Source organism: Solenopsis invicta, chromosome 4 (assembly GCF_016802725.1).
Source record: "Solenopsis invicta isolate M01_SB chromosome 4, UNIL_Sinv_3.0, whole genome shotgun sequence".
Lineage (NCBI taxonomy): Eukaryota > Metazoa > Arthropoda > Insecta > Hymenoptera > Formicidae > Solenopsis > Solenopsis invicta.
In genome coordinates, this window is record NC_052667.1 from 9,481,229 (window position 1) to 9,507,637 (window position 26,409).

General features: G+C 53.4%; 2 protein-coding genes and 1 long non-coding RNA gene across 4 annotated transcripts; 1 reads left to right on the forward strand and 2 right to left on the reverse strand.

Annotated features, from left to right (window-relative positions):
* Positions 1-501: 501 nt before the first annotated feature.
* On the reverse strand, positions 502-1,777 carry LOC120357531. Its single transcript, XM_039448149.1, has 2 exons — positions 1,302-1,777; positions 502-1,205 (listed from the first exon to the last, which is right to left on the reverse strand). Exons 1-2 carry the CDS (start codon positions 1,753-1,755, stop codon positions 1,126-1,128), a joined length of 534 nt encoding a protein of 177 aa, XP_039304083.1. The 5' UTR covers positions 1,756-1,777; the 3' UTR covers positions 502-1,125.
* Positions 1,778-4,756: 2,979 nt separating this feature from the next.
* Positions 4,757-5,954, reverse strand: LOC113003044. Of its 2 annotated transcripts, none has more exons than XR_005574592.1 (4): positions 5,814-5,954; positions 5,554-5,708; positions 5,043-5,297; positions 4,757-4,935 (listed from the first exon to the last, which is right to left on the reverse strand). It is a non-coding gene; the product is annotated as an uncharacterized LOC113003044 (long non-coding RNA). The 2 variants fall into 2 exon arrangements; XR_005574591.1 differs by having other exon boundaries at positions 5,043-5,301; positions 5,814-5,950.
* A 3,352-nt stretch (positions 5,955-9,306) lies between these two features.
* LOC120357495 lies at positions 9,307-9,959 on the forward strand. Its single transcript, XM_039447990.1, has one exon. It carries the CDS (start codon positions 9,522-9,524, stop codon positions 9,957-9,959), a length of 438 nt encoding a protein of 145 aa, XP_039303924.1. The 5' UTR covers positions 9,307-9,521.
* Positions 9,960-26,409: the final 16,450 nt, after the last annotated feature.

Genomic DNA, 26,409 nt, shown 5'->3' on the forward strand with positions numbered 1-26,409 from the left:
TTCAAGCATATAAATTACTGCATGCGGATTTACAATAGCAGTCTTGGTCTTAACTGTATCAATTCTCCCCTTTAAATCATCGCAACATATCCAAGAGCCTGAAGCTCGCAGACAGTAGGCAATAAAGTGCCTGGAAATATGATGAATGACACCAACAAGTCTGAAAGCAAAAATTGAGCTAATGAGTATTTAAGCAATGAATGAAATTCGGGTATTTACGTTCATGAAAAGAATTCACTACTTACCGATATTTTCGTTCTAAATTGAGAGAGATGGGAAAGTCATGCAGAGAACATTCGATGCTTCTCTTTCTCGCAGCGCAGTCTATCAACAGTGAATGTTAAGATCAGTTTTCTTTGTAAGAGTTCCCGTGCATCCTGGCTGCAGGCACTTTCTATTAAAAATTTGAGGATAATACAGCAATGCATCTTGCAAAGCTTGATATCCATTTTGTCTTATTACATTCTCATTGATGGAGAGAAATGGTATTTTTTGAATTTCTTTTCCGATGCAATCCTTATTGCTGCACTGATAGGTTTTAAATCCACTGGGCTCACTGTCAAGAAAATTGCTCCATGCACGTGTTATAAAAGTCTCTGCATCAAGAAAATACGGAGAAAGAGAAATGGAGTTCGGATCTTTTGCAATGGTATGAAATTGATTAAAAATTTTCAAGCGATCTAATAAAATTTGACTAGTGAGTCCTGTTTTCATAAAATTGAAGATTAATTGCAATGTAGTGTTGGCTGAATTTTCTATATATGAATGATACGTTGGGTTATCCAGGGCAGAAAACTGTACGATGTGTACAAGTGCATCAAACCCACAGGTGTTTTTTACGTAAACTTTAATTCCATTGCGTTGAATTGGCATATTTTTAAATTTTTCATTATTAAAATTCCATAGATATTGGGCATTCTTAATTTGTATTAAACTGCAGATTGATCCATTGGGTAACAAAAATCCTTTTTTCCGTGACGTTTTCCTCTCATTCAGTAATTTGATTTCAGGGTAGGGTCGAAAATAAAAACCATTTGAAATCATTTTTTGCCTTCTATTTCATGTTTTTCGCTATTCTTGACTTTTCCCACGTTCTTCCTCACAATTTCCTCATTACACAAAATATCATTTTTTGGATGCGGGGGCGATTAAATTCTGGTCATTGTTCCCTTTTTCCTGATTCTCGGGCTTCAGTCTTCTTTTTTCTGCAATGAACGTATTAGTAACTGTTTCTGCATTCAATGTAGGATTTTTTGAATGTATTATATCGAAATTTTCTTTAGTCTTTGGATTTCTCTGACCTTCTCCATTAGTTGGTGAATCACGTTCTTCGTCTAAACTTCCAATATCTTCCAATAATATCTCTGCAGAACTTGATATTAGTTTAGCATATGAATGATCCAAAAGTGGTGTGCTTGTGTATACTTGAGAGGTGCAAAAAAGATTAGATGGGTCTCTCTTTGTAATGTATGATATATGTGAGTTGATTTTTGGGTTCTTCTCTAGATAATTGAGAGGAATGTCAAAATCATTTCCTTCATTATTCAACACTTCATCTCCTACCACTTTATAGTCAGCTTTTTTATTAACCATTGAGTTGTTATTTATAAATTTCAAATTTTGATCTTTATTATTTTTAGTGGAATCATCAGCGAGATTGTTGATCTGTGCTTCATAATTCAGAATTTCAGAAAGAATTGTTGTAGTGTTATGAATCGGAGATTCGTCTTTCTTAACGTCAAGATTATCTTTCATTATTGATTCAGAACTTTCATTCTCGACAATGAAAAGTTGTTTGTTCTTAAGTCCTCTCTATTTTTCGTAAGAGAATAAATCAGTATCATCAATCAAGTGATTTCTTTTTGGTGGAGGTTTTGGATGACTATTTTCATTTTCTTCAACAGTTTCATTTTTCAGAGTGGGAGTGGACAAGAGCTCTCGCTGATGGTTGAAATGTTTCAACTTGGCAGCAAGCAGATTGCTGCTACTGTTCAGGCTGTGGAGGTGTTCGAGCACGAATCGATTCCCTGGACAGGGTAAACGAATGTGTTCAAACACTCTTTTCCGCAAGATAGCGAAATACCCTTCTTGATGAGCTGTTGAAGCATGTTTTCCAGCAACTGGAATTGCTGCAGCAGTCCACAATGGAAACTCCTTCGCGATACGTGTTAACTCCTTGACAAAGTCTGGTAAGTAAAAAGCGTTTACAGAATTGCCTGGCATGTCAGAAGGTGTAACCGATGCTATTAATTTTTTGATCCATTGATTGGTGCGTGTACCATTTTCGCCTTCTTCAAACGATTTGGACGTATTACCTTTCTCTTCTAGATACGATGTCATTGAAGCCTCAATATCACAAATAACTCTTTCCCTAACACTCATGTGACCCTCCAGCTCTTTTCTGGCATCTAAAACCGTCATTTTAAAAGTTGACGTTGAAACAAAATTGTCTTCATACGGCTGTAATGCGACGATACAAGTGAGAAGAAAAATTTGTTAGAATTCTTCTATGCTCTGAGTATCCACCATTAAAGCAACACAACGAACGAAAAAGTTCTTAATATATGGGTGATCTTTGTGTTTTAAGCATTTCCACCTTGCCACCAGAGCCATGAGATGAGCCACATCTATTCGGATGAGAGTATTAGCTGGTCGAGATTTTTTCTTGTCTGTCGTCCTTGCCCACTCGAAAACGTCATCTATATAATCTTTTAAACTCTTTCCATTGAATGTCAAACAGGAAGACATTGGTATTCCACGTTCATAATCAGACCATGATTCACCTGGAGCTATAGCTCCGAGCCGGACCCAGTATTTAACCCATAATTCGATAAATTCTTGGGTATGGATTTCTGTCAGCATTTGATGTACGCAGATAGTTTTGCCCTCAAATCTGATTGTGACCGTGTATAAAAAGATATGACCAGTCATTCTTCCTGGATAAATTTCAAATGCTTGTGCAAACCGGCCTGAAGCATCAATCGAGATTGCTGATGATGTTCCTAATACTCGACAGTATTCGTTGAAAACCTGTAACTGTTCCTGGGTGCAATATAGAACGTGGAATTTCATACAACCAATCTCGTGTATGGTATTTATATAACGAGGATCTGTTGACATTTTTTGGAGTGATTTAATCACATCATTTTTCTCATTGGGTTTCATGCCAGCGTTTTCTTTGTGCTTCTCCATCCTCGCTTGTCTGTAGATATAATTTTCCTGAACAAAATGTGGAACATCGTCTCCAAATTGCATATTATCCCTTAATAATTTATTTTGATAATTGGCAGCACTCTGCTTTTGCAATTTTTCTCCCACTTGCTTCCGTTCAGCTCCCCTGAGTGGTCTCTTCACATCTACATGGTAGTCTCCACGAGTGTCACGCGTTTTAATTGTAAATCTCAATCCGTTGCTGGTAGGTTCACTATTTGCTGTACCAATCATTATATTTTTGCACTTTGCTCTATCCTTGCAATAGGCAAAAAATTTCAAATAATATTTATCATCTTGAGAATTAAAGAGAGAGCGTACGTAGGACCACTTTGCACAGAATGCACAGCTAAAATTGTACCTTTTCTAGAATGCTCGAGTAATAACTGATGGCCATGTTTCCGTCTTCAATCTGTTTTTGCTTTTAGATTCATCTGGCTTAATTAATGACCATTCTTCACTCGTAAGTAAGAGATCGAAAGAGTCACAGTCCTATAGATTTTCATTTCGTATGTCCTCTGGAACATAATCATCGTCTGGTTCTGAAATACATAATTCTTCATGATCAGATTCTATTTCATCTATTTTATCTTCAATCAGATAAGGTTTCGTTTCCGGAGATGTACAAATTCCTTGATTACGTCGAGCTTGTGTTAAATTCCCTCGTTTGTCATACTTCACGTGTGTATAAACAGAACGAGGTAGCCACCTTCCATTTAAGTCTTGGTTCATTGTTTTCCATAACGTGTCTCCATATAGTGGAAAATCGTTTGTTGCAAGACGATGGATATATTTTTCGATCAATTCGATAACCTCTTTTTGAGACACGTTTGGTTTTCGACCCATGTTTGAATTGAAATTCTAGAAAAAAAGATATAAAATCTCTTATGCTCAAGGATTAATTTACACAGACACTTCACATTACATAAAAGAGAATTATATAATAATTTATATGAAAGAAATAAATCAAGGCGGGAAGAAGGCGAAATTTGTATAGATCTATAATTAAACCTTCCCTTCTTATATGTATTACTAAATAAACAACTAAATAATAAAACCTCTTTTATGGTTAATCTCCAGAGAAATTAATAGTTCAGTCGTTTTTATTATCGAAAGTTCAACTAATGTCACGAGTAGAGCGACAATCATCACGTAGAGCGAGTAGTTGGTTGTCTTTTGTTTTCTGAATAGCTTCGACAATGAAAATGGCACTATTTTCAAAAGTGGAAACGCGAAATTTCAAATGTTCTTTCAAATTTTTTTCTTCAATTGTTAAAATATTTTGGCAATATTGTGAACTCTAGTTCAAATGCAAAATTCCATTGAGAATATTTACTATAATTGTAATTTTCAACTAATAATGTAATTTGACGTGTAAGATAAAAAAAGGTTAAGTTCTATTGAAATTGTATTGAATAGACATGTATTATTTGAAAATTGTTTCTTATATGAACAAAAAACGATAAAAGGCCTATTCAATTTACCATTAGGCAGTGTAAATATAAACATTTTAGCAAAAATAACTGAGATTTTTTGGGAAAAATTACCTGAATCGCGCCATATCCGCACTATTATGAAGAGGATATAGAATATAAATAGGAGAAATCGTTTTTTCTCTTGGCTGCTGGATTTAATACCAGCCTCATATACTTTACTTAATTTTGTTCCTGCGACTAACTTTTTCAAGATCTCCGCTTCCAGTTGTAACCAAAAATTACAATTTTCCTGTAACAATGTATTATAAATTAGAACACTGAGAAAAATTTCTGAAATTTTATTTTAGTAATAAGAATATTTATGTATTATAATATGTTTCTCTTTTCTACACATACCTCAATTATTTTTGTGGGGTTTACCAAAGTTCTCACTATGTTTGAACAATAAAATTTGTAACGTACTCCCAATGAACAAACAACACCAAAGTGGAGAGTATTGTTGTCACTAACGGCGGCAAATGTAAGCCAGTAATTTCCACCGCTTTGTATAATAGCAGGGTAACAACATATCCATCTGCATAATATCTACTCCAGTTACATAGTTCTTTGTGATAGCCGTATCTACACCTTCTGCCAGCCTTGAATGTTTAACTTTCTGAAATCGAGATACACAATTGTAATGTTTTTATCTGCATTCCGTTTTCCTTTACATATAGAGCTATTAATCTCATGTAGAATTGAAGGAAATATACTATGTCCAAATATATGATTTCCATTATCAGATGTTTAAGATATTATAAGTAATTATCTCACTATCTTCTTTTGGACACAAAAGCAGCTGTAGCATTTACATGACCAACCTATATGATTTACACAAAGATGAAGACCTTATACTTTTTCAACTTACACATGTATTCGGATAGTCAATTTTCTCTCATTTGTGCCTGTTTACCATATCGAAAGATTTTCGTTCTTCAAAGTGGCTCTCCACGCATCCATAAAAGCACCTTCATATTTTCCTCGCATTTTTTTTTAGAAAACACTCCCAAAGTCTCCATCGCTCTGTAGGAAGACATTCAAGTATTGCTTGGTGTGGCAAGAGATACTTGTAGCGAGCACAGAGTCCTCGGGTAAAATTTGTAACCTGATTCTGAAACACACACGTACCGCAATGCTATGGACTTGCTGCAAAAGAGAGATCGCCTAAAAGCCAACGGCACAAATGCGACAATCCATTTTACTGAAACTATCATCGGTGCCGACCTGTCCATCGTGTCAAAAAAAAAAGATTGTATATAATACGCAACAGTTTCGGCTCCTCGGGATCGAGAGAGGCATGCGATTTCCGGCAATTCCGGCACGCTTACCTTCCACGTGGCGAACAAGCGTTTCATGCGCTGAAAAAACATATCCTTGTCCTTGTCGAGACTGTCGAGAGACTTGGCTCGGCGTATAATAAATTTTACTCCAAAATGGATTGGAGTAACACTGCGTGGAAAAATTACTCCAAAACCAACTCCAAGCCGACGAAGTGTAGCAGACTAAGGTTGTGTTTCGATATTCACTGTAAGTACTGAAAAAGTGATGACGTATGTAACATTATAAATTTTCAGTACAGTCAATATCGAAACATAGCCGTCATAGCCTGTCTACCAATAAAACATATGTACATAGAAAATTATGTGCACTTTATTGCACTATAGTGCAGACTCTAGTGCAGACATTAAAACGAAATATTGAGCTTTAATTAATTTTTATTAGAATAGAGTTGTTTTCCAAATAATAAAAATTATACCGACACTTTTTCCAAATGATTCTGGAGCGATTGGAAAAAAAAAATAATATTTTTTAGATACTTTCTGCTAATTATACGCTTAATTGATTTTAATTAATTGTGATTATTGCATGGTTTTCCAAACTCTGAAAAGTTTTTACCAAATATTTCCAAATGATTTCCAAACGATTGGATAAGATAATTTTCAATAATTTTTAATTTATTTGCCAACGTCGGTGACTGAGCAGCTACTTCGTTCCTGTTGAGCCACGTTGAGCGAGCCATGCCGAGGTGTGTCTATATCTATAGAATAGATTAGCCCTTGAGATCCTTAAGTAAATTGAGTATAATCCATTAGTAATCCTTGAGGAGGTTTAGTACATTAAATAGGCGATGTGTGCCGGGTATATATATTGCTCAAAAAAAATAAATTTAAGAGAGTTGTGGCGTCTGAACTTTGTCTGCCGGCGGCGTTTTTATTGATATCTACGCACGAATTAAGTCCCAGAACATGTGGAAGGAACCTTTGAATACCTTTCCCCGCTAAGGTCTAACCGAGAATGATAAGAATTGTCTATGTATATTAATATTGTAATTATTAAATAATAAATAAAATTTAAATTAATTCATAATTTTTAGTTGAATTCTACTATTCCCAATCAGCAGACAATGTTTTTTAAAATATTTAAAATACACAACAATAAATATTTAAAAAATATTGTTAGCTGATGCGACTTTTAATACTAAAAAATTTTATATAAATTTAATAAAAAAAGTAAAATTTTACAAATCTTTATCATAATAATTAATAAACATTTTCAAAATATTTATCATAATATTTATCATAATAATTAATAAACATTTTCAAAATATTTATCATAATATTTATCATAATAATTAATAAACGTGTTCAAAACATTTACCATAATATTTATCATCAATATTTTTAAAACATTTATGATAAATATTTATTATTAATCCAATCTACGGCCACAAAAATATTTATTAAATGTTTATGATAAATGTTTATAAAATATTAAAATAAATATTATAAATAATTAGTAAACGTTTTATAAATATTTTGTGCTATTTGGGATAGTTATAGTTCAAGTTACCAGTTGCAGTAAATAACTGTGGGGCGGTATGGGGTGGCCCACAAACGGGGGATTCAGCGCGGTGTCCCACAGGGGTCGGTTCTCGGACCGATCCTCTGGGACATCGGCTATAACTGGGTCCTCCGGGGCGCCCTCCTTCATGGGCTGGGTTTAGTGGCGTACGCGGATGACACACTACTCCTGGCCTGGGGGAAAGATTGGAGGAGCACCATTCGCCTCGCCGAGGTAGGCGTGGCACACCTGGTGGGGCGAATACGGAGGCTGGGCCTAAGCGTGGCTCCCCAAAAGACCGAGGTCGTATGGTTTGCCGGACCTCGGGTGAGGGGACCGATGCGCGGGGCCCAGCTCACCGTTGAGGGGGTCCGAGTCCCAATTGGGACCCAGATGAAGTATCTGGGTCTCATCCTCGACAGCCGATGGAGCTTCGTGCCGCACTTCCTGCGGATGGTACCCCAGGTGCGGGTGGTCTCTGCCAGTCTCGGCAGACTGATGCCCAATCTCGGGGGACCTGGAGGAGGAGCTCGCCGCCTGTATCTCAGCGTGGTCCGGTCCATGGCGCTATATGGCGCCCCCGTGTGGTACACGGACATGCTGGCCAGCCGCCGTGTAAGGGAACTCTTACAGAGTTCCCAGCGGGGCTTGGTCGTCCGTGCCGCACGGGGCTACCGGACCATCGCCACTAGGGCGGCGATGCTGGTGGCCGGGGAGCTTCCCTGGGCGCTCGAGGCGCGCGTATACGCTCACGCATATGAGGAGAAGCGTGCGCGTCTTCGGGCCCCCGGGGCGACCTGGACACCAAAGGAGCAGGAAGTGTGGCGCCTCCAAGCGAGGAGGCGCGCTGTCGAGGACTGGGGCGAGAGCTTGACCCTAGATGGGCCGGGCTCTCGCGTCGTCGGCGCCATCAAGCCCGTTCTTCTGGAATGGGTGGGCCGACGACGCTTCGGATCCCTCACCTATAGGCTGGGGCAGGTGCTCACCGGGCATGGTTGCTTCGGTGAGTTCCTGCACCGCATAGGCCGTGAGCCCACCAGTGTGTGCCACCACTGTGGGGCCCTGGTGGACTCGGCGGATCACACCCTGCTGGAGTGTCCAGCATGGGATGCTGACCGCCGGGTCTTACTTGGGGCCCTAGCCATTAACCAGGCTGACTTCTCCCTGGAGAGCATGGTACGCGCCATGCTCGAAGGGGAGGAGCCCTGGGCAGCCGCGCTCTTCTTCTGCGAGTCCGTTATCTCGCAGAAGGAGAGCGAAGAAAGACGAAGGGAGTCGGCCCCGAACGCCGACCCCTGCAGAAGGAGGAGACCGGGGAGAAGGGCCCGAGCATTTGCCCGGGTCCTCTGAAACTCCCCCAACAACAGTCGCGGGCTGGAGGGAGATACCGGCGAACGCGCCTGGCCCTTCAGCCCGTGACTGCTGGGAGCTGCAGGGATGGGGTGCGGGGGCACCCCATCCCATTGCACGCAGCTCCCCCGGTAGGGGAGACCGTTGCGCGGTGATCCCGCAACGGTCTCCAGTTAGGACGACTCTCTCTCGAGAGAGAGAAGGGGGCTCGGGGGGGCGCCCGTTGGAGTATGCCTCTGCAAGCCCGGGGCGCCCCCTCACGTCCCATGTAAAGGAGGATCACCATGGGGTTTTAGCCGGTAGGAGTCCGGCATAACCGCCTCCCTTCCCCCCGGAAGGGAGGGGTATCCATGAGGATTTCCCCATGTAAAAAAAAAAAAAAAAAAGTAAATAACTGTTGTGGCCTCCGAGCCATAAGTGGCCTCCGAGCCATAAGTGGCCTCCGAGCCATACCTGGTTCACGATCGGGCCGACTGGCTCGGTGACCAGGATGGCTCGGTGGCCATAATCGGGGGTGGCGGCCCGCGAGCCCTCCCTCTTTCTCTCGTTGAGAGGGGGGAGGGCTATGTGGCCGCGAGATGGGGCGAGACGGTGGTGATAGGGGTGTATGCCCCCCCGAGCCGCCGCCTCGCCCAGTTCGAGGAAATGCTAGAGAGGATGGGGCTGGTCGTCGACCGGTCCCGCCCCTCACCAACGATAGTCGCCGGGGATTTCAATGCCAAGCTGGAGGAATGCGGATCCCCGGCGACGTGTTTAAGAGGGGACTCCCTGGGGAATTGGGCCCTGGAACTAGGGCTCAATTTCCTAAACAGGGGGTCTGCGGACACCTGCGTGAGGCACAACGGGGGCTCCATAGTGGATTTCACCCTTGGATGTCCCCGGGCCTCGCGCATGGTGTCCGGATGGAAAGTGCTGGAGGGGGAGGAGACATTGTCGGATCACCGGTATATCCGGTTCCGAGTCTCCGATCCCTCCAGCGGCCGTCAGCGGCTCGCGAAGCGGACGAGCAGAATGCTGGCGGCGAGAGGGGGGGCCAGATGCCGTGCCGCTGGGCCATCGGGAAGCTCAATGTTGACTCCCTGATGGCCGCGGTCGAGACGGTGGCCCGGTCAGGAATATTGACCAGGCCGATGGCCAACGTGGACGAAGGAGCGGCGCGGCTGCGGGGCGTGCTCACAGACATCTGTGATGCAGCTATGCCCGCATACGCAAGGCCCCCCCCCCCCGTAAGAAAGGGGTGCACTAGTGGACGCCCGAGATTGCTCAGCTCAGACGTGAGTGCAATCGGGCGATCCACCGGTGCACCCACTACGCGCGCAAGCGCGTCCGGGACGACGACATTATGGCCTCGTTGTGGGACCAACGGCGAGATGCCAAACGTGCCCTACAACGAGCCATAGGCGAGTCCAAGGCCAGGGCTTGGGAAGAGCTGGTCAAGACGGTCGATCGTGATCCGTGGGGGCGCCCATACAAACTTGTGAGAAATAAATTTAGGGCGGCGGGCGCACCCCTAACGGAGAGTCTCGACCAGCAATTCCTCGAGACCGTGGTCACCACCCTGTTCCCTCCGGGGCCGGGGGAGGTGGCCCATCTCGGCGTCCCCCCTCCACCAGTACCTGACTGGTGGGGGAATGCGCACGAGGTCTCGAGGGAAGAGATGTTGGGGATTGTCAAACGGCTCCGGGCGAAGAAAACAGCCCCGGGCCCGGACGGCATCCCTATAAAGGCCCTGGCCTTGGTGTCAGGAATTTTGGTGGACGGCCTCCGGCACTTGTTCGGGAAGTGCCTGGAGGCTGGGCGGTTCCCCACCGCGTGGAAGGAGGCGAAGTTGGTGCTCCTCCGGAAGGAAGGTAAGCCCGAGGGGTCGCCCTCGGCTTACCGCACCATCTGCTTGCTCGACGAGGCGGGCAAAATGCTAGAGCGTATCCTAGCGGCTCGCCTCCGTGAGCACCTGTCCCGTGAGGGCCCCGATCTGGCCGACTGCCAGTTCGGATTCCGGGAGGGCCGATCTACCGTCGATGCTATTCGGCGGGTCCGTGCCCTCTCGGATGAGGCTGTCTCCCGTGGAAGGGTGGTGCTGGCTGTGTCATTGGACATAGCCAACGCTTTCAACACCCTTCCGTGGGAGTGTATACGTCAGGCGCTCCGGTTTCACCGGGTGCCGACGTATATGCAGAAGGTGATCGGGGACTACCTCCTGGACAGGGGTATAGGACGGACAGGCGTCTGGGACGCCAGAAAGGCCCTGAGGACCGCCATAACCCGGGCGAAGGCCGCGGCCTGGGAAGATATGCTCTCCGAGCTGGACCGCGACCCATGGGGCAAGCCATACCGCATAGTGATGAAAAGGCTTCGCCCATGGGCGCCTCCAGTCTCGGAGACGCTGGACCCCCAGTTCCTCCAAAGGGTGGTGGACACACTGTTCCTCACCCGGAGGAGGGATATCCCGGAAAAGTCCGGCCCTCCCCCAGGATGGGCGGAGGAACTGGAGGTGTCCAGGCATGAAATGGTCGCGGCCTTTGCCCGCATTAGAGGCAAGAAGGCGAAGGCGCCCGGGCCAGACGGCATCCATGCCAAGATCTGGGCCCGGGCATCGCCTATCGTAGGGGAGGCATTTCGTGCCATGTACACGAAGTGCCTCCGAGAAGGTAACTTCCCCAGGAGGTGGAAGAAGGCACGGCTTGTCCTCCTTAAAAAGGAGGGCAAGCCCGCGGAGAGTCCCTCCGCGTACAGGCCCCTCTGTATGCTGGATGATGCGGGCAAGATTTTTGAGCAAATAATCGCTAACCGCATCATCCGGCATATGGCCCGGAACGGTCCTGAACTGTCCCCCGAACAGTACGGGTTCCGAGAGGCGCGATCGACAATTGACGCGATACGTCAGGTTCGGTCCCTCTCGGAGTCCCTAACGGGGGACGGGATGGTGGCGTTGGCGATATCCTTGGATATCGCCAACGCCTTTAATAGTCTCCCCTGGGGCGAGGTGGTGGCGGCGCTGAGCGAGCACTTTCGCCTGCCGCCCTACCTCGTCGCCATTGTTCAGGACTATTTCCGGGAGAGGGAGCTGGAGTTCCGCGACAAAGACGGACTCCAGCAGCGGAGGGACGTGTCATGCGGCGTTCCGCAGGGGTCTGTTTTGGGCCCTCTGGTATAGAACGCCGCATATGACAAAGTGCTCCGTACGGCCCTCCCCCCCCCCGCTGCTACGTAGTCGGCTACGCCGACGACACGTTCATAGTAGCGGGGGGGACCTCCTGGGGAAGAGCAGTCGCAAACGGCGACTGGGCCGTGGCCTGTGTCGTCGGCCATCAAAGGCCTGGGCCTGAGGGTGGCCCCGGAGAAGACAGAAGCCATCTTCTTTCACGATGGCTTCTTCGGAGTACCGCCCCAGGCCTTCGTCCTGGTGGACAACACCCGTGTTCAGGTGGGTGCAACCCTGAAGTACCTTGGGTTGGACCTGGACGGTCGCTGGGCCTTCGCTGATCACTTTGACCAGCTGGCCCAGCGGTTGGGCAGGAGGGTGAATGCCCTCAATGGGTTGATGCACCCAACCTCCGGGGTCCGAGGGTGGGTGCTAGACGCGCGTACGCCCTCGCGGTCATGTCCGGGGCTCTGTACGGAGCCCCGGTGTGGTTCCGCGAGGCGTTGGCCAGCCGCCGCATCAAGAAGGTGTTGCACGACGTGCAGCGGCGGCTGGCGCGAAGGATAACGCGCGCGTTTAGCACCGCTCCCAACGCGGCAATCATGGCCCTGGCGGGGCTACCCCGGCGGAATACACGGCCGATGCCCTGGCGTGGACTTACGCCAGGGCAAAAGCCATCCGCCTTGAGGGGGGGTAGTTACCCCCAGGGCCGCCGTGTTGCTACGGGAGAGGGCCCGCCGGCGGGTGATGAGGTCATGGAAGAGGAACCTCATCGAAAACCCGCCGGCGGCCAAATCTCGGATCTTGGAGGCCGTCCTACCACACCTGGACGAGTGGGTGGGCCGCCCGTTTGGCGGCTTGTCCTATAGGACGACACAGGTGCTCACCGAGCATGGTTGCTTCGGTGAGTACCTGTGCAGGATAAGGAAGGAGCCGACGACACAGTGCCACCACTGTGGCGCCGCCCGGGACTCCGCGCGGCACACGCTGGAAGAGTGTCCAGCGTGGGAAGAGCTGCGCGGAGTCCTGAGGGCTGAAGTTGGAAATGACCTCTCCCTGCCCGCCATCATTAGTCAGATGGTCGGCAGGGAGAGCGCCTGGAAGGCGGTCTCCTCCTTCTGCGAGCGAGTCATGCTGCAGAAGGAGGAGGCTGAAAAGGTGCGGGAGCGTCAGCCTGGGGGCCGTATGCCCCCAGGCGATGCGAGGAACAGAAGGGGAGGCGGAGACGGGGGTCACAATTCCTCTCGGCCCCCGCCCCGTCCGCCCCGACGGAGAAGAAATGGCCCCCCGGCCCCGGAGTTCCACCGGGCGGCGGCGGGGCAGAAGAGCCTTGGCGGTCGCCCCCTCCCGCCCCACTATCGTGGAGGAGAGGGACGACGGCGACCGCCACGGGAATGAAGAAAGGGAGAGAACCTCCTCCCCTACGGCTGCCGGCCCAGCTTTTGGGACGCGCAGCCGCGGGAGGAGGGCCCCCCGCGCTAGTGAGCCTGACGAGGCAGATCTAGACTAACGGTCCGGGGGAGCGATCGCGCGCGCTACTACGCGCCATCGCTCCCCCTCTAGCGCCTCGCCGGGGTGCTGGTGGGGGAGTGAAAGGAACTTCTTCCTACCTCCGCCCTCCCAACACTGAGAAGGAGAAGCCGCCGCGCCGGACTAGTCCGGCGCGTAGGGGCCCGGGACATCTGGCCGGGGGGCCGGACTCCCGGGCTTTACCCCCGTAAACACCTCATGGGGAAGAGGCGGGGGAGGGCTGGTGTCCCTCTCCCCCGACCTGAGGCCGGCTTGGCCTCACGGCCCTGCCGGGGGACCAGTATCAGGGTCCCCCCGGCGTGCTGAGTCGGCCTCGGCCGACCGGTCCGGGGGGCTCCGGAAGCATGCTGCACGCGTTCCCGGAGTCCCCCAGTCAAGGACCAGAGCCGGACACCCGGAGGGGTTTTAGTGGGTATGCCCCCGTCGTCACGTCGACGGCGGGGGAGAGCCCCACATAACCGCCAGGCCTCCCCCGGGGCCTGGGGTATGCGGTAACGCATTTCCCCTCCGTCAACAAAAAAAAAAAGAGTAAATAACTTAGGCTGTCTCCCGCGGAAGGGTGGTGCTGGCTGTGTCACTGAACATAGCCAACGCCTTCAACACCCTTCCGTGGGAGTGTATACGTCAGGCGCTCTGGTTTCACCGGGTGCCGATGTATATGTAGGAGATGATCGGGGATTACCTCCGGGACAGTGGTATATGCTACCTGGGGCGGTACGGGGTGGCCCATAAACGGGGGATCCAGCAAGGTGTCCCGCAGGGATCGGTCCTTGGACCGCTCCTGTGGGACCTCGGCTACAACTGTGTCCTCCGGGGCGCCCTCCTTCGAGGGCTGGGGGTGGTGTGTTACGCCGATGACACACTACTCCTGGTCTGGGGGGAAGATTGGAGGAGCACCACTCGCCTCGCTGAGGCCGGGGTGGCGCACCTGGTGGGTCGAATACGGATGCTGGGCTTACGCGTGGCTCCCCAAAAGACCGAGGTCGTCTGGTTCGCCGGACCTCGGGTGAGGGGACCACCGCGCGGGGCCCAGCTTACCGTAGAGGGAGTCCGAGTCCCAATTAGGACCCAGATGAAATATCTGGGTCTCATCCTCGACAGCAGATGGAGCTTTGTGCCGCACTTCCAGCGGTTGGTTCCCCGAGTGCGGGTTGCGTCTGCCAGCCTTGGCAGACTGATGCTCAATCTCGGGGGACCGGGAGGAGGAACTCGCCGCCTGTGCCTCGGCGTGGTTCGGTCAATGGCGCTGTATGGCGCCCCCGTGTGGTACGCGGATGTGGCGGCCAGTCGCCGCTTGAGAGAGCTCTTACAGAGCGCTCAGCGAGGGCTGGTCGTCCGGGCCGCACGGGGTTACCGGACCATCGCCACTGTGACGGCGATGCTGGTGGCTGGGGCGCTCCCGTGGGTGCTCGAGGCGCGCGTGTACGCACATGCGTACGAAGAGAAGCGTGCGCGTCGTCGGGCCCCCGGGCTCCCTGGACACACAAAGAGCAGGAGGTGTGGCGTCTCCAAAAAAGGAGGCAAGCTGTCGAGGATTGGGGCGAGGGCCTGTCCCTAGATGGGCCAGGCTCTCGCGTCGTCGGCGCCATCGGGCCCGTCCTGAAGGAGTGGGTTGGCCGGCGACGCTTCGGATCCCTCACTTACAGGCTGGGGCAGGTGCTCACCGGGCATGGTTGCTTCGGTGAGTACCTGCACCGTATAGGACGGGAACCCACCAGTGTGTACCACCACTGTGGGGCCCGGGTGGACTCGGCGGATCACACCATGCTGGAATGTCCGGCATTGGATGCTGACCGCCGGGCCTTACTTCGGGCCCTGGACATCAACCAGGCCGACTTCTCCCTGAAGAGCATGGTGCGTGCCATGCTCGAATGGGAGGAGACCTGGGCGGCCGCGCTCTCCTTCTGTGAGTCGGTTATCTCACAGAAGGAGAGCGACGAGAGACGTAGGGAGTCGGCCCCGAACGCCGCTCCCTGCCGTAAGAGGAGACCAGGGAGAAGGGCTCGTGCCTTTGCGCGAGCCCACTGAAATCTCCCGATACAGCCGTGGGCTGGAGGGAGGAACGGGCGAGCGCGCCTACCCCTCTAGCCCAGGGCTGCCGTGAGCTGCAGGGATCGGGTGCGGGGGCACCCTATCCCATTGCACGCAGCTCCCCAGGTAGGAGAGACCGTTGCGTGGTGGTCCCGCAACGGTCTCCAGTCAGGGTGTCCCTCTCCCAACGAATGGGAGAGGGAAAGCGGCTCGGGGGGCGCCCGTTGGAGTATGCCTTCGCAAGCCCGGGGCGCCCCTCACGTCGCATGTAAAGGTGGGCCACCATGGGGTTTTAGCCGGTAGGAGTCCGGCATAACCGCCTCCCTTCCCCCCGGAAGGAAGGGGTATCCTATGAGGATTTTCCCATGTAAAAAAAAAAAAAGAGTAAATAACTTCCCCCCTCGACGGAGATCCACCTTGACGTAGTGAGGGGGCTCCCTCTTCCTCGAGTCGCCTCTGGGCGAGGAGAGGTGGAGGGCTAAGAGATCTCCACAGACGTTGGCATCCGCCTTTGCTAAAGGCCGACGCACCCCCCGAGGCGCTCTGCGCGGAGGGGTTCGTAGGGGTGTCGGCGGACCCACTGTGTCTGGGGGCGGCGTCGCTTGCGGCGCGCGTCCTGGCATGGTGGTAGCCGGCACCCCTGTTCGAGGTAGACGGGCCGGCGGGACCTCAGTTTAACTGAACCCGTCGGGCTGGGCCGTCTTTGAGCTGTCCGGACTTTAGTTCGCGGCAGAGTCAAGACGGCGTGATATGTCCCGGCGCGTGCATCGTGGGAAACTCTCCCCGGTGCATCGGGTCGGGACGGCCCTCGGGCCGCTCGGACATTTCCGAGGCGGGGCCGGGGGCGTACGTTGCAGGGAGCGACAGGCTTGGCTGCGAGGGGATCAGTCCCGGAGCAGAGCGTCTGCCGCTCCCACGAAGAGGACGGGCCGTTGGGACCCCGGTATTCTGGATCCAGCGGACTGGGCCATCTCCGGGCCGCCCGGAATTATTCCTAGGCAAGGTCGGAGTGGCGGAGGATGGTCCAGCGCGTGCCTCGTGGGAAACTCTCCCCGAGGTTGCGAGCTGGACCGACCCCTGAGTCCGCTCGGATGTTTGATTCCGAGTTAAAAAAAAAGGAGACTCAGGGGCGCTGTATAGTTGGCGGGTGTTTCTGCAAGGGGACTTGTTCCGGAGCGGAACGCCCGCCCCTTTGGTGTGGTGGACGGGCCGCTGAGACCCCGGTATTCCGGACTCAGCGGGCTGGGCCATCTCCGGGCCGCCCGGAATTATTCCGGGGCAGGGTCGGAGTGGCGGAGGATGGTCCAGCGAGTGTCTCGCAGGAAATTCTCCCCGAGGTTGCGGGCTGGACCGACCCCGGGGCCGCTCGGGCGTATTCCGAGTTAAAAAAAAAAGGGGCCCGGGGTGTACATTGGTTCGACGGCAGGCGGCGACCGTTTCCCGTTCCGAAGTCGCCTGTCGTCGGCCGGAGTGCCCTCTCCGCTGGATGGACCAGGGGGGGGGCGGAGCAGTCTGCTGGTCGCCACGGCGGGTAAAGTGGGGCCGGGGAGCGGCGACCCACATCCCAACCATTCGTGGGGTCCTCCCGGGATAACCAAGCCTTGGCAGGCGGCAGTGCTGGGCCCGCGAGGTCGAAGGCGCGGGAGCCCTGAAAAGCCCTCCAGCAATGGGGGGCCGAGTAGGGGCCTGGAGTCCAGCGGGGAGATAACCTCCCTCCCCCAGTGACATATGTCCACCCCCCGGGGGAACTCGGGGCCCGGTGCGGGTCATGTTTTCGGCCGGTGAGGGTATACCCTGGTGGACGGAGCCGCACTGCTCCCGGGAGAAGAAACAAAAATGCATTCTAATAAATCCAAGAAAAACAGGGGAGTCGCAAAAGAGAAGGCGCCGCCAGCGCTGTCCTCGTCTTCGAGTGAATCGGAGATGGGGGCTGCTAGCGGCTCTGAAAACGATAAGGTTAGGAGTCGGAGCCCCCTCCGCACCAGCCGTAGGAACCTCTCGGCTCCCAGGGTGGTCTCTGTGGAGCCCCTTCGCAATGTAAGGGTGGTCTTGGACAAGCAACCAGGACCAGTATGCAAGGTGTCAGCTCCGCCAGCGTCGACACCGGAATCTACGGGAGAGATCCCGGTGGATTCGACTGCGCCGGTTAGGGGCACTATGACCAGGTCGCAGGGCCCTGCGACATCCCAGGCGTCACAGGAGGATGCCCCGGTGGAAATGGAGGTTGTGGAGGTCCCCGCGGGGGCCTCTACTGCTCCTTCGTCACCGATCAAGAGGGGCAGGGGCCGGCCCCCCACGACCGGGGAATACACCCACATAGAAATTGACCTCCAGTGGATGTCCGTCGCCCTTCCATAGCTCCATGGGACGTCTATCTCCATGATGGAAGTCAGATGGACGTCCATTAGAAGTCCATGAAACCTCCATAGCTCCATGGGTTTTTACTTCCATCATGGAAGTTAGATGGACGTCCGTTAGAAATCCATGAAACCTCCATAGCTCCATGGAATTTTACTTCCATCATGGACGTCAAATAGATCTCCATTAGACATCCATCCAACCTCCATAGCTCCATGGAATTTTATTTTCATCATAGCAGTCAGATGGACATCCATTAGAAGTCCATGAAACCTCCATACCTCTATGGGATTTTACTTCCATCATGGAGGTTAGATCGACGTCCATTAGAAGTCCATGAAAGCTCCATAGCTCCATGGGATTTTACTTCCATCATGGAAGTCAGATAGATCTCCATTAGACATCCATCCAACCTCCATAGCTCCATGGGATTTTATTTCCATCATAGAAGTCAGATGGACGTCCATTAGAAGTCCATTAAACCTCTATAGCTTAATAGGATTTTACTTCCATCATGGAAGTCAGATGGACGTCCATTAGAAGTCCATAAAATTTCTATAGCTTCATCAGATTTTACTCTTATCATAGAAGTCAGATAGATTCCGTAAAGCGTATAATGCGCATGACGTTATCCTTGTTGATCACCAGAAGTTAAACAAGGATAAAATGTTATATTACGTACATCATGCGCTCTCTTTACGGAATTTCGTCATTATCTCTTTATCAAAACAATTATGCAACTAATTTGTTTATAACAATTATAACAACTATGACAATTAAAAAAGCGTCATATGTTTTTTTAGTAATTTTTCTCGGTGAATCGATTGCGCAATCAGTTCTCCTTTACAGTCAGTTTTGACAATTTGTTTATAACAATTAATTGCAAAATTAACTTTGGCAACGGGCTTTTTACGTCATTAATGTTTTTTCATGCTTCGATACTATTTCTAATTGTTGTTTTTTGACTGATTTGGCCATGGGCAGAAACAGGTTTTAATTATTTATATAATTTATATTAAAAATATCTAAGGCTAAATAAACAAAAAGTTAATAAGAGTGTTCGCGCGATACCAAGACGCCAGTTTCTTCTTGTTCAAATCAGCTTTACTTCAAATATAACTTTTTATAAACAATCTCACAAGTGTACGTTTAGCTCAGTGTTAAGATACTAGGTTATCGTTCCGAAGATCTTAGGTTCAAATCCCGCCGGCGCCGATGCGTTTCAAAAATTTATAAAATAATACGTAATTGTAATTAGTGAATTAAAATGTTATATGTAAAACAGTGAATACAGATTAAGCTATAAAAATAATAAAATCTGTTAAAAAAAAATTTTTTTTACCGTCCATGAGACGTCCACTGAAGGTCCGAACCTCCACGGTACACGTCCATTAATAATCTAAATAACGTCTGCTGAAACTCCATAAAGCCTCTACTAATAATCCACGTGACGTCGGTTTGTCATCCACTAAGGCTCTATGAACCCTTTATTAATAATCCACGTAACGTCTAATGGACATCCGTTTTTAACGTCTAATGGACGTCCAATGGACGTGCGCAATGCGGAACTGTGGATGTCTGGTGGCCGTCCATTGGATGTCCATGGGACGTCCACTGGAAGGTCCGAACTTCCACGGCAGACGTCCATTAGACGTCCATTGGAGGTTTTAGTTCTATGTGGGCATCGACTATGCCAAGGTCAAACTGGCTGCCGCCGAAGCCAAAGTAAGGGAGAATGAGGAACTCGCCATTGAGGAGTTCCTCCGAGCAACGGCGGAGAGAAGGAAGGAGACTGCTTTCTTCTCCGCCAAGCTAGCCGACCTGGGCATCACCGGGGAGGAAGCACGGAGAGCCACCCTGGTCCGGCGCCTTGAGGACGCCGCCGAGACTGGGAGAAAAGTAGCCACCACGTCGGGCAATCTTAAGGGCACCTATATAAAGGCCCTTAAAGAGATGGCCGACGGGATCCTAGAGGCCTCCAAGGAATTGGGGGCCCTATCACAGAGGAGGTCCGGAGACTGGAGAGAGAGACAACGCCAGCCTCCGCGAAGAGCTCGCGCAACTCAAAACTGAGATCGCGTCAGTCAAGCAAAGCCTCCTTAAGAGGCGTCCGTCCAGGAGAATAATGGACGACGACAACTCTTCGGACGAAGGGGATGCGAGAGCACTGACTCCGCAACCTCCCTGCAAAGCCAAAAGGCCTAGCCGGGGCGAGGAGTTGCCCGCGTCCTCCCCGGTACGAGAAAAGGGATCATGTGCAACCCCCCCTTCACTGGACATGGAGCTGTCTGGTGCTCCCCCAATGGAAGAATGCGTGGATGCGGTTCCTCCCCCCCAGGCCCCTGTCTCGGGGGACTGCAGGGAGGAGCTGATATTCAGCATCATGAGGCAGGTGGGTGGAATGGTGAGCGCGAAGCTCGAGGTCTTCGAGTCTCGCCTCCCGCGTGAGGAAATCCTCCCCACCCTTGCTTCTGCCAAGAAGAGTGCTGCCGGGTCAGTGGCGTCACCCCTGGTTAAGGGGGCGAAACCCAAACTGGCCCCATTGGCAGCCACCAAAGGCAACAAGGGGCAAAACAAGCCCCAGCCTTGGCTGATGCCGGTGCGACCGAGGGCTCCACCCCCCACTCCAAAGAAGCCGGAAGGTGTGAGCGAGTCTCGAGGCGACGACGCCCCGTCGTTCGCTGAGGTAACGAAGAGGGGAAGAAGAAAGAAGGGTGCAACCGTAGTCCCTACGGTCCCTCCTCCTTCTGCCAAGGAACGGTCCGGGGGGGTCGCCGCCGCAAATCGTGCAATGGGACCCTCTAATAATAAAAAAGGACCGCCCGCGGCAACGTCTAAATCGGCGTCGGCAGTAAACAAGTCGACGTCGGCTGCAGCCAAAAAGGCTCCAGCGACCAAGGGGGTTCCTCCTCAGAAACCTAAGGGGAAAAAGGGGAGAAAGGGGGGTAAAGCCAGGACGGCGGCTGACGTCCCCTCCGAAATGGAGGCAGAGCTTCCATACGCGGAGGTGATGAAAGCCACGAGGACTAGAGTGGACCTCACGGCCTTAGATATAGATCACCTCCGCATGCGGAGAGCGGTGACCGGGGGCATCATACTGGAAATCCCCGGCCAGGATAGTGCTCCCAAAGCGGATCGCCTCGCGGAGAAGCTGGCCGCCGCGCTGAGGGATAGCGGAGTCAAGGTCTCCAGGCCGGTGCCTAGAGCTGAGCTCAGGATCACCGGTCTGGACGACTCTATCTCCGCGGAGGAAGTGGCTGCTGCGATCTCGGTGGCGGGGGGTTGCTCCGCTGCCGAGGTGCAAGTAAGCGGGCTCAGACCCGGGGCTGGTGCACTCCGTGGGGCCTGGACTCGGGCTCCGCGGGCCGCCGCTGTTAAAATTGCCAAGGCAGCGAGGATACGCATCGGGTGGGTGATGGCTCGTGTTGAGCTGCTTGAAACCCGCCCGATGCAGTGCCACCGCTGCTTGGAGGTGGGGCACACAAGAAACAAGTGCCCCGCTGAGGTGGACCGCAGTGGTCTCTGCTACCGTTGCGGTCAGGAGGGCCATCTTGCCGGGACTTGTACAGCCCCGCCAAAGTGCCCAAGATGCGAGGCTCGCGGCCGCCCCTCCAACCATAGGATGCGGGGAAAGGCCTGCGTAGCAACCCCCCCCCCCAAAAGAGGGGCGGCCAGGTCAAGACGGCGGCCCCAGCCTCCGGCACAGCAGCGGTGGCTGCAATAGGAAAGGACTCGGGAAGGACGGCGGCCAGCACCGTCCCGCCTGCCGTAGCAGGGGGAGCTCCCGCCCCCCCGTCACCTATGGAAGTAGTCAGCCCGGGGGAGGCCATGGAGACCGGTAAGTAATGCCAGACACCGGTCTCCGCCTCCTCCAGGCAAACTTGAACCACTCCGCGAGGGCGCAGGATCTCCTGTGCCAGCATCTCGCGGAGTGGTCCATAGACTTGGCGATCGCCGCTGAGCCATATCTGGTTCACGATTGGGCCGAGTGGCTCGGTGACCGGGATGGCTCGGTGGTGATCATTGGCGGTGGCAGTCCGCGGGCTCTCCCCCTTTCTCTCGTTGAGAGGGGGGAGGGCTACGTGGCCGCCAGATGGGGCGAGACGGTGGTCGTGGGAGTTTACGCACCCCCGAGCCGCCGTCTTGTCCAATTCGAGGATCTGCTAGAGAGGGTGGGACTGGTTTTCGCCCGGTCCCGCCCCTCACCAACAATCGTCGCCGGGGACTTCAATGCCAAGCTGGAGGATTGCGAGTCCCCGGTGACTTGTTTACGAGGGGACTCCCTGGGAAGTTGGGCCCTGGAACTGGGGCTCAACTTCCTAAACAGGGGGTCAGTGGACACCTGCGTGAGGCACAATGGGGGCTCCATTGTGGATCACATCCTTGGATGCCCCCGTGCCTCGCGCAAGATGACCAAGTGGAAGGTGTTGGAGGGGGAGGAGACACTATCGGATCACCGATACATTCGGTTCGATGTCTCCGACCCTTCCAACGGCCGCCAACAGCAAGCCCAAGAGCAAGACAATGGTGGCGAAGGGGGGGGGGCCGGACGCCGTGTCGCTGGGCCGTCAGGAGGCTCAACATTGACCTCCTGATGGGCGCGGCCGAGTCTGCGGCCTGGTCGGGGATTCTGACTAGGCCGATGGCCGACGTTGACGAGGGAGCGGCGCGGCTGCGGGGCGTGCTCACAGACATCTGTGATGCCGCAATGCCCCGCATCCGAAAGCCCCCACCCCGCAAGAAAGGGGTGTACTGGTGGACGCCCGAGATCGCGCAGCTCAGACGCGAGTGCAATCGGGCGATCCACCGGTGCACCCATTATGCGAGCAAGCGCATCCATGATCCGGAGGTTCTCGCCTCGCTGAGGGACCAGCGGCGCGAAGCCAAAAGGTCCCTCCAGCGAGCCATTGGAGAATCCAAGGCCAGGGCCTGGGAAGAACTGGTCGAGACGGTCGACAGTGACCCGTGGGGGCGCCCATACAAACTTGTGAGAAACAAATTTAGGGCAGCGGGCGCCCCCATAACGGAGAGTCTCGACCAGAGGTTCCTCGAGACCGTGGTCACCACCCTGTTCTCTCTGGGGCCGGGGGAGGTGGCCCATCTTGGCGTGCCCCCTCCGACGGTGCCTGATCGGTGGGGGGATGCGCGTGAGGTCTCGAGGGAAGAGATAATGGGGGTAGCCAAACGGCTACCGGGCAAAGAAAACTGCCCCGGGCCCGGACGGCATCCCCGCTAAGGTCCTGGCCTTGGTGTCAGGAGTTTTGATGGACGGCTTCCAGCACTTGTTCGGGAAGTGTCTGAAGGCTGGGCGGTTCCCCACCGCGTGGAAGAAGGCGAAGTTGGTGCTCCTCCGGAAGGAGGGTAAGCCCGAGGGGTCACCCTCGGCCTACCGCCCCATTTACCTGCTCGACGAGGCGAGCAAAATGCTGGAACGCATTCTAGCGGCTCGCCTCAGAGAGCACCTGGGGGACGTTTCGGATCCCTTACTTATAGGCTGGCGCAGGTACTCACCGGGCACGGTTGCTTCGGTGAGTTCCTGCACCGTATAGGCCGAGAACCCACCAGTGTGTGCCACCACTGCGGGGCTCCGGTGGACTCGGCGGATCACACCCTGTTGGAATGTCCAGCATGGGATGTCGACCGCCGGGTCCTACTCGGGGCCCTGGGTATAAACCTGGCAGACTTCTCCCTGGAGAGCATGGTGCGTGCCATGCTCGAAGGGGAGGAGACCTGGGCTGCCGCGCTCTCCTTCTGTGAGTCCGTTATCTCGCAGAAGGAGAGCAATGAGAGACGTAGGGAGTAGGCCCGAACGCCGCTCCCTGCCGTAGAAAGAGACCCGGGAGAAGGGCTCGTGCCTTTGCATGGGCCCAGTAAAACTCTCGCCAACACAGTCACGAGCTGGAGGGAGGAACGGGCGAGATGTGCCTGGCTCTCCAGCCCAGGACTTCTGGGAGCTGCAGCGATCGGGTGCGGGGGTACCCTATCCCATTGCACGCAGCTCCCCGGCAGGGGAGACCGTTGCGTGGTGGTCCCGCAACGGCCTCCAGTTAGGACGTCCCTCTCCCGTGCCAATGGGAGAGGGAAAGGGGCTCGGGGGGCGCCCGTTGAGAGTATGCCTCTGCAAGCCCGGGGCGCCCCTCACGTCCCATGTAAAGGTGGACCACCATGGGGTTTTAGCCGGTAAAAATCCGGCATAACCGCCTCCCTTCCCCCCGGAAGGGAGGGGTATCCATGAGGATTTCTCCATGTAAAAAAAAAAAGAGTAAATAACTTCGCCCTGGCCTTGGTGTCGGGCATTCTGGTGGCCTTCGACACTTGTTCGGGAAGTGTCTGGAGGCTGGGCGGTTTCCCACCGAATGGAAGGAGGCGAGGATGGTGCTCCTCCGGAAGGAGGGTAAGCCCGAGCGATCGCCCTCGGCCTACCGCCCCATCTGCCTGCTCAACGAGGCGAGCAAAATACTAGAACGCATACTGGCGGCTCGCCTCCGAGAGCACCTGTCCCACGAGGGCCCCGATCTGGCCGACTGCCAGTTTGGATTCCGAGAAGGTAGATCAACCGTCGATGCCATTCGGCGGGTCCGAGCCCTCTCGGATGAGGCTGTCTCCCGCGGGAAGAAGGTGTTGGCGGTCTCATTAGACATAGCCAATGCCTTCAATACTCTCCCGTGGGAGTGTATACGGCAGGCACTCCGCTTTCATCGGGTGCCTGCGTATATGCAGAAGGTGATCAAGGATTACCTCCGGGACAGGAGCATCAGTTACCCGGGGCGGTACGGGCGACCCCGTAGACGGGGGATCCATCGTGGTGTCCCGCAGGGATCAGTCCTGGGGCCGCTCCTGTGGGACCTCGCGTACAATTGTGTTACGCTGACGACACACTACTTTTGGCCTGGGGGGAGGATTGAGAGAGCACCATTCGCCTCCCAGAGGTTGGGGTGGCACACCTGGTGGGTCGAATACGGAGGCTGGGCCTGCGTGTGGCGCCTCAAAAACCGAGGTTGTCTAGTTCGCCGGACCTCGGGTGAGAGGACCTCCGCGCGGGCCCAGCTTACCGTAGAGGGAGTCCGAGTCCCAATTGGGACCCAAATGAAATATCTGGGTCTCATCCTCGACAGCAGATGGAGTTTTGTGCCGCATTTCCTGCGGTTGGTTCCCCGAGTGCGGGTAGTGTCTGCCAGTCTTGGCAGGCTGATGCCCAATCTCGGGGGACCTGGGGGAGGAGCTCGCCGCCTGTACCTCGGCGTGGTCCGGTCAATAGCGCTATATGGCGCCCCCGTGTGGTATGCCGATGTGGCGGCCAGCCGTCGCCTAAAGGAGCTCCTACAGAGCGCTCAGCGAAGGCTGGTCGTGCGTGCCGCACGGGGTTACCGGACCATCGCCACTGTGGCGGCGATGCTGGTGGCCGGGGCGCTCCCGTGGGTGCTCGAGGCGCGCGTGTACGCTGACACGTACACAGAGAAATGCGCGCGCCGTCGTGCCCCCGGGGCCCCCTGGACACCAAAAGAGCAGGAGGTGTGGCGCCTCCAAGCGAGGAGACGTGCTGTCGAGGATTGGGGCGAGGGCCTGTCCTTAGCTGGGCCGGGCTCTCGCGTCGTCGGCGCCATCGGGCCAGTTTTGAAAGAATGGGTGGGCCGGCGACGTTTCGGATCCCTCACATACAGGTTGGGGCAGGTGCTCACCGGGCATGGTTGCTTCGGTGAGTACCCGCACCGCATAGGGCGTGAACCCACCAGTGCGTGCCACCACTGTAGGGCTTGGGTGGACTCGGCGAATCACACCCTGTTGGAATGTTCAGCATGGGATGTTGACCGTCGGGTCTTACTTCAAGCCCTAAATATTAGCCAGGCTGACTTCTCCCTGGAGAGCATGGTGCGTGCCATGCTCGAAGGGGAGGAGAACTGGGCGGCTACGCTCTCCTTCTGCGAGTCTGTCATCTCGCGAGTCTGTCATCTCTCCCCCCTGTCATAGGAGAGGGAGCTGCAGCCCCTCTTCCTATGGAAGTAGTAAGCCCGGAGGAGGCCATGGAGACCGGTAAGTAATGCCAGACACCGGTCTCCTCTTCCTTCAGGCTAATTTGAATCACTCCGCGAGGGCACAAGATCTCATGTGCCAACACCTCGCGGAGTGGTCCATCGACTTAGCCGTTGTCTCCGAGCCATACCTGATGTACGATCGAGCCGACTGGCTCGGTGACCGGGATGGCTCGGTGGCGATTATTGGGGGTGGCGGTCCGCGGGCTCTTCCTCTCTCTCTCGTTGAGAAGGGCTACGTGGCCGCGAGATGGGGCGAGGCGGTGGTCATAGGGGTCTACGCCCCACCGAGCCGCCGTCTCGTCCACTTCGAGGAACTGCTCGAGAGGGTGGGATCGGTCGCTGACCCGTCCCGCCCCTCACCAACAATAGTCGCCGGGGACTTCAACGCCAAGCTGGAGAAGTGCGGGTCCCCGGCGGCATGTCTAAGAGGGTATCCTTA

Excerpts from the sequence above, each read along its gene's own strand:
- LOC120357531 (XM_039448149.1), bottom strand. The coding sequence starts at position 1,755 with ATGAAAGATAATCTTGACGTTAAGAAAGACGAATCTCCGATTCATAAC. Across the intron at positions 1,206-1,301 it reads TTCACCAACTAATGGAGAAG|AAAAAAGAAGACTGAAGCCC; the intron begins GTCAGAGAAATC and ends CGTTCATTGCAG.
- LOC120357495 (XM_039447990.1), top strand. The coding sequence starts at position 9,522 with ATGCTAGAGAGGATGGGGCTGGTCGTCGACCGGTCCCGCCCCTCACCA.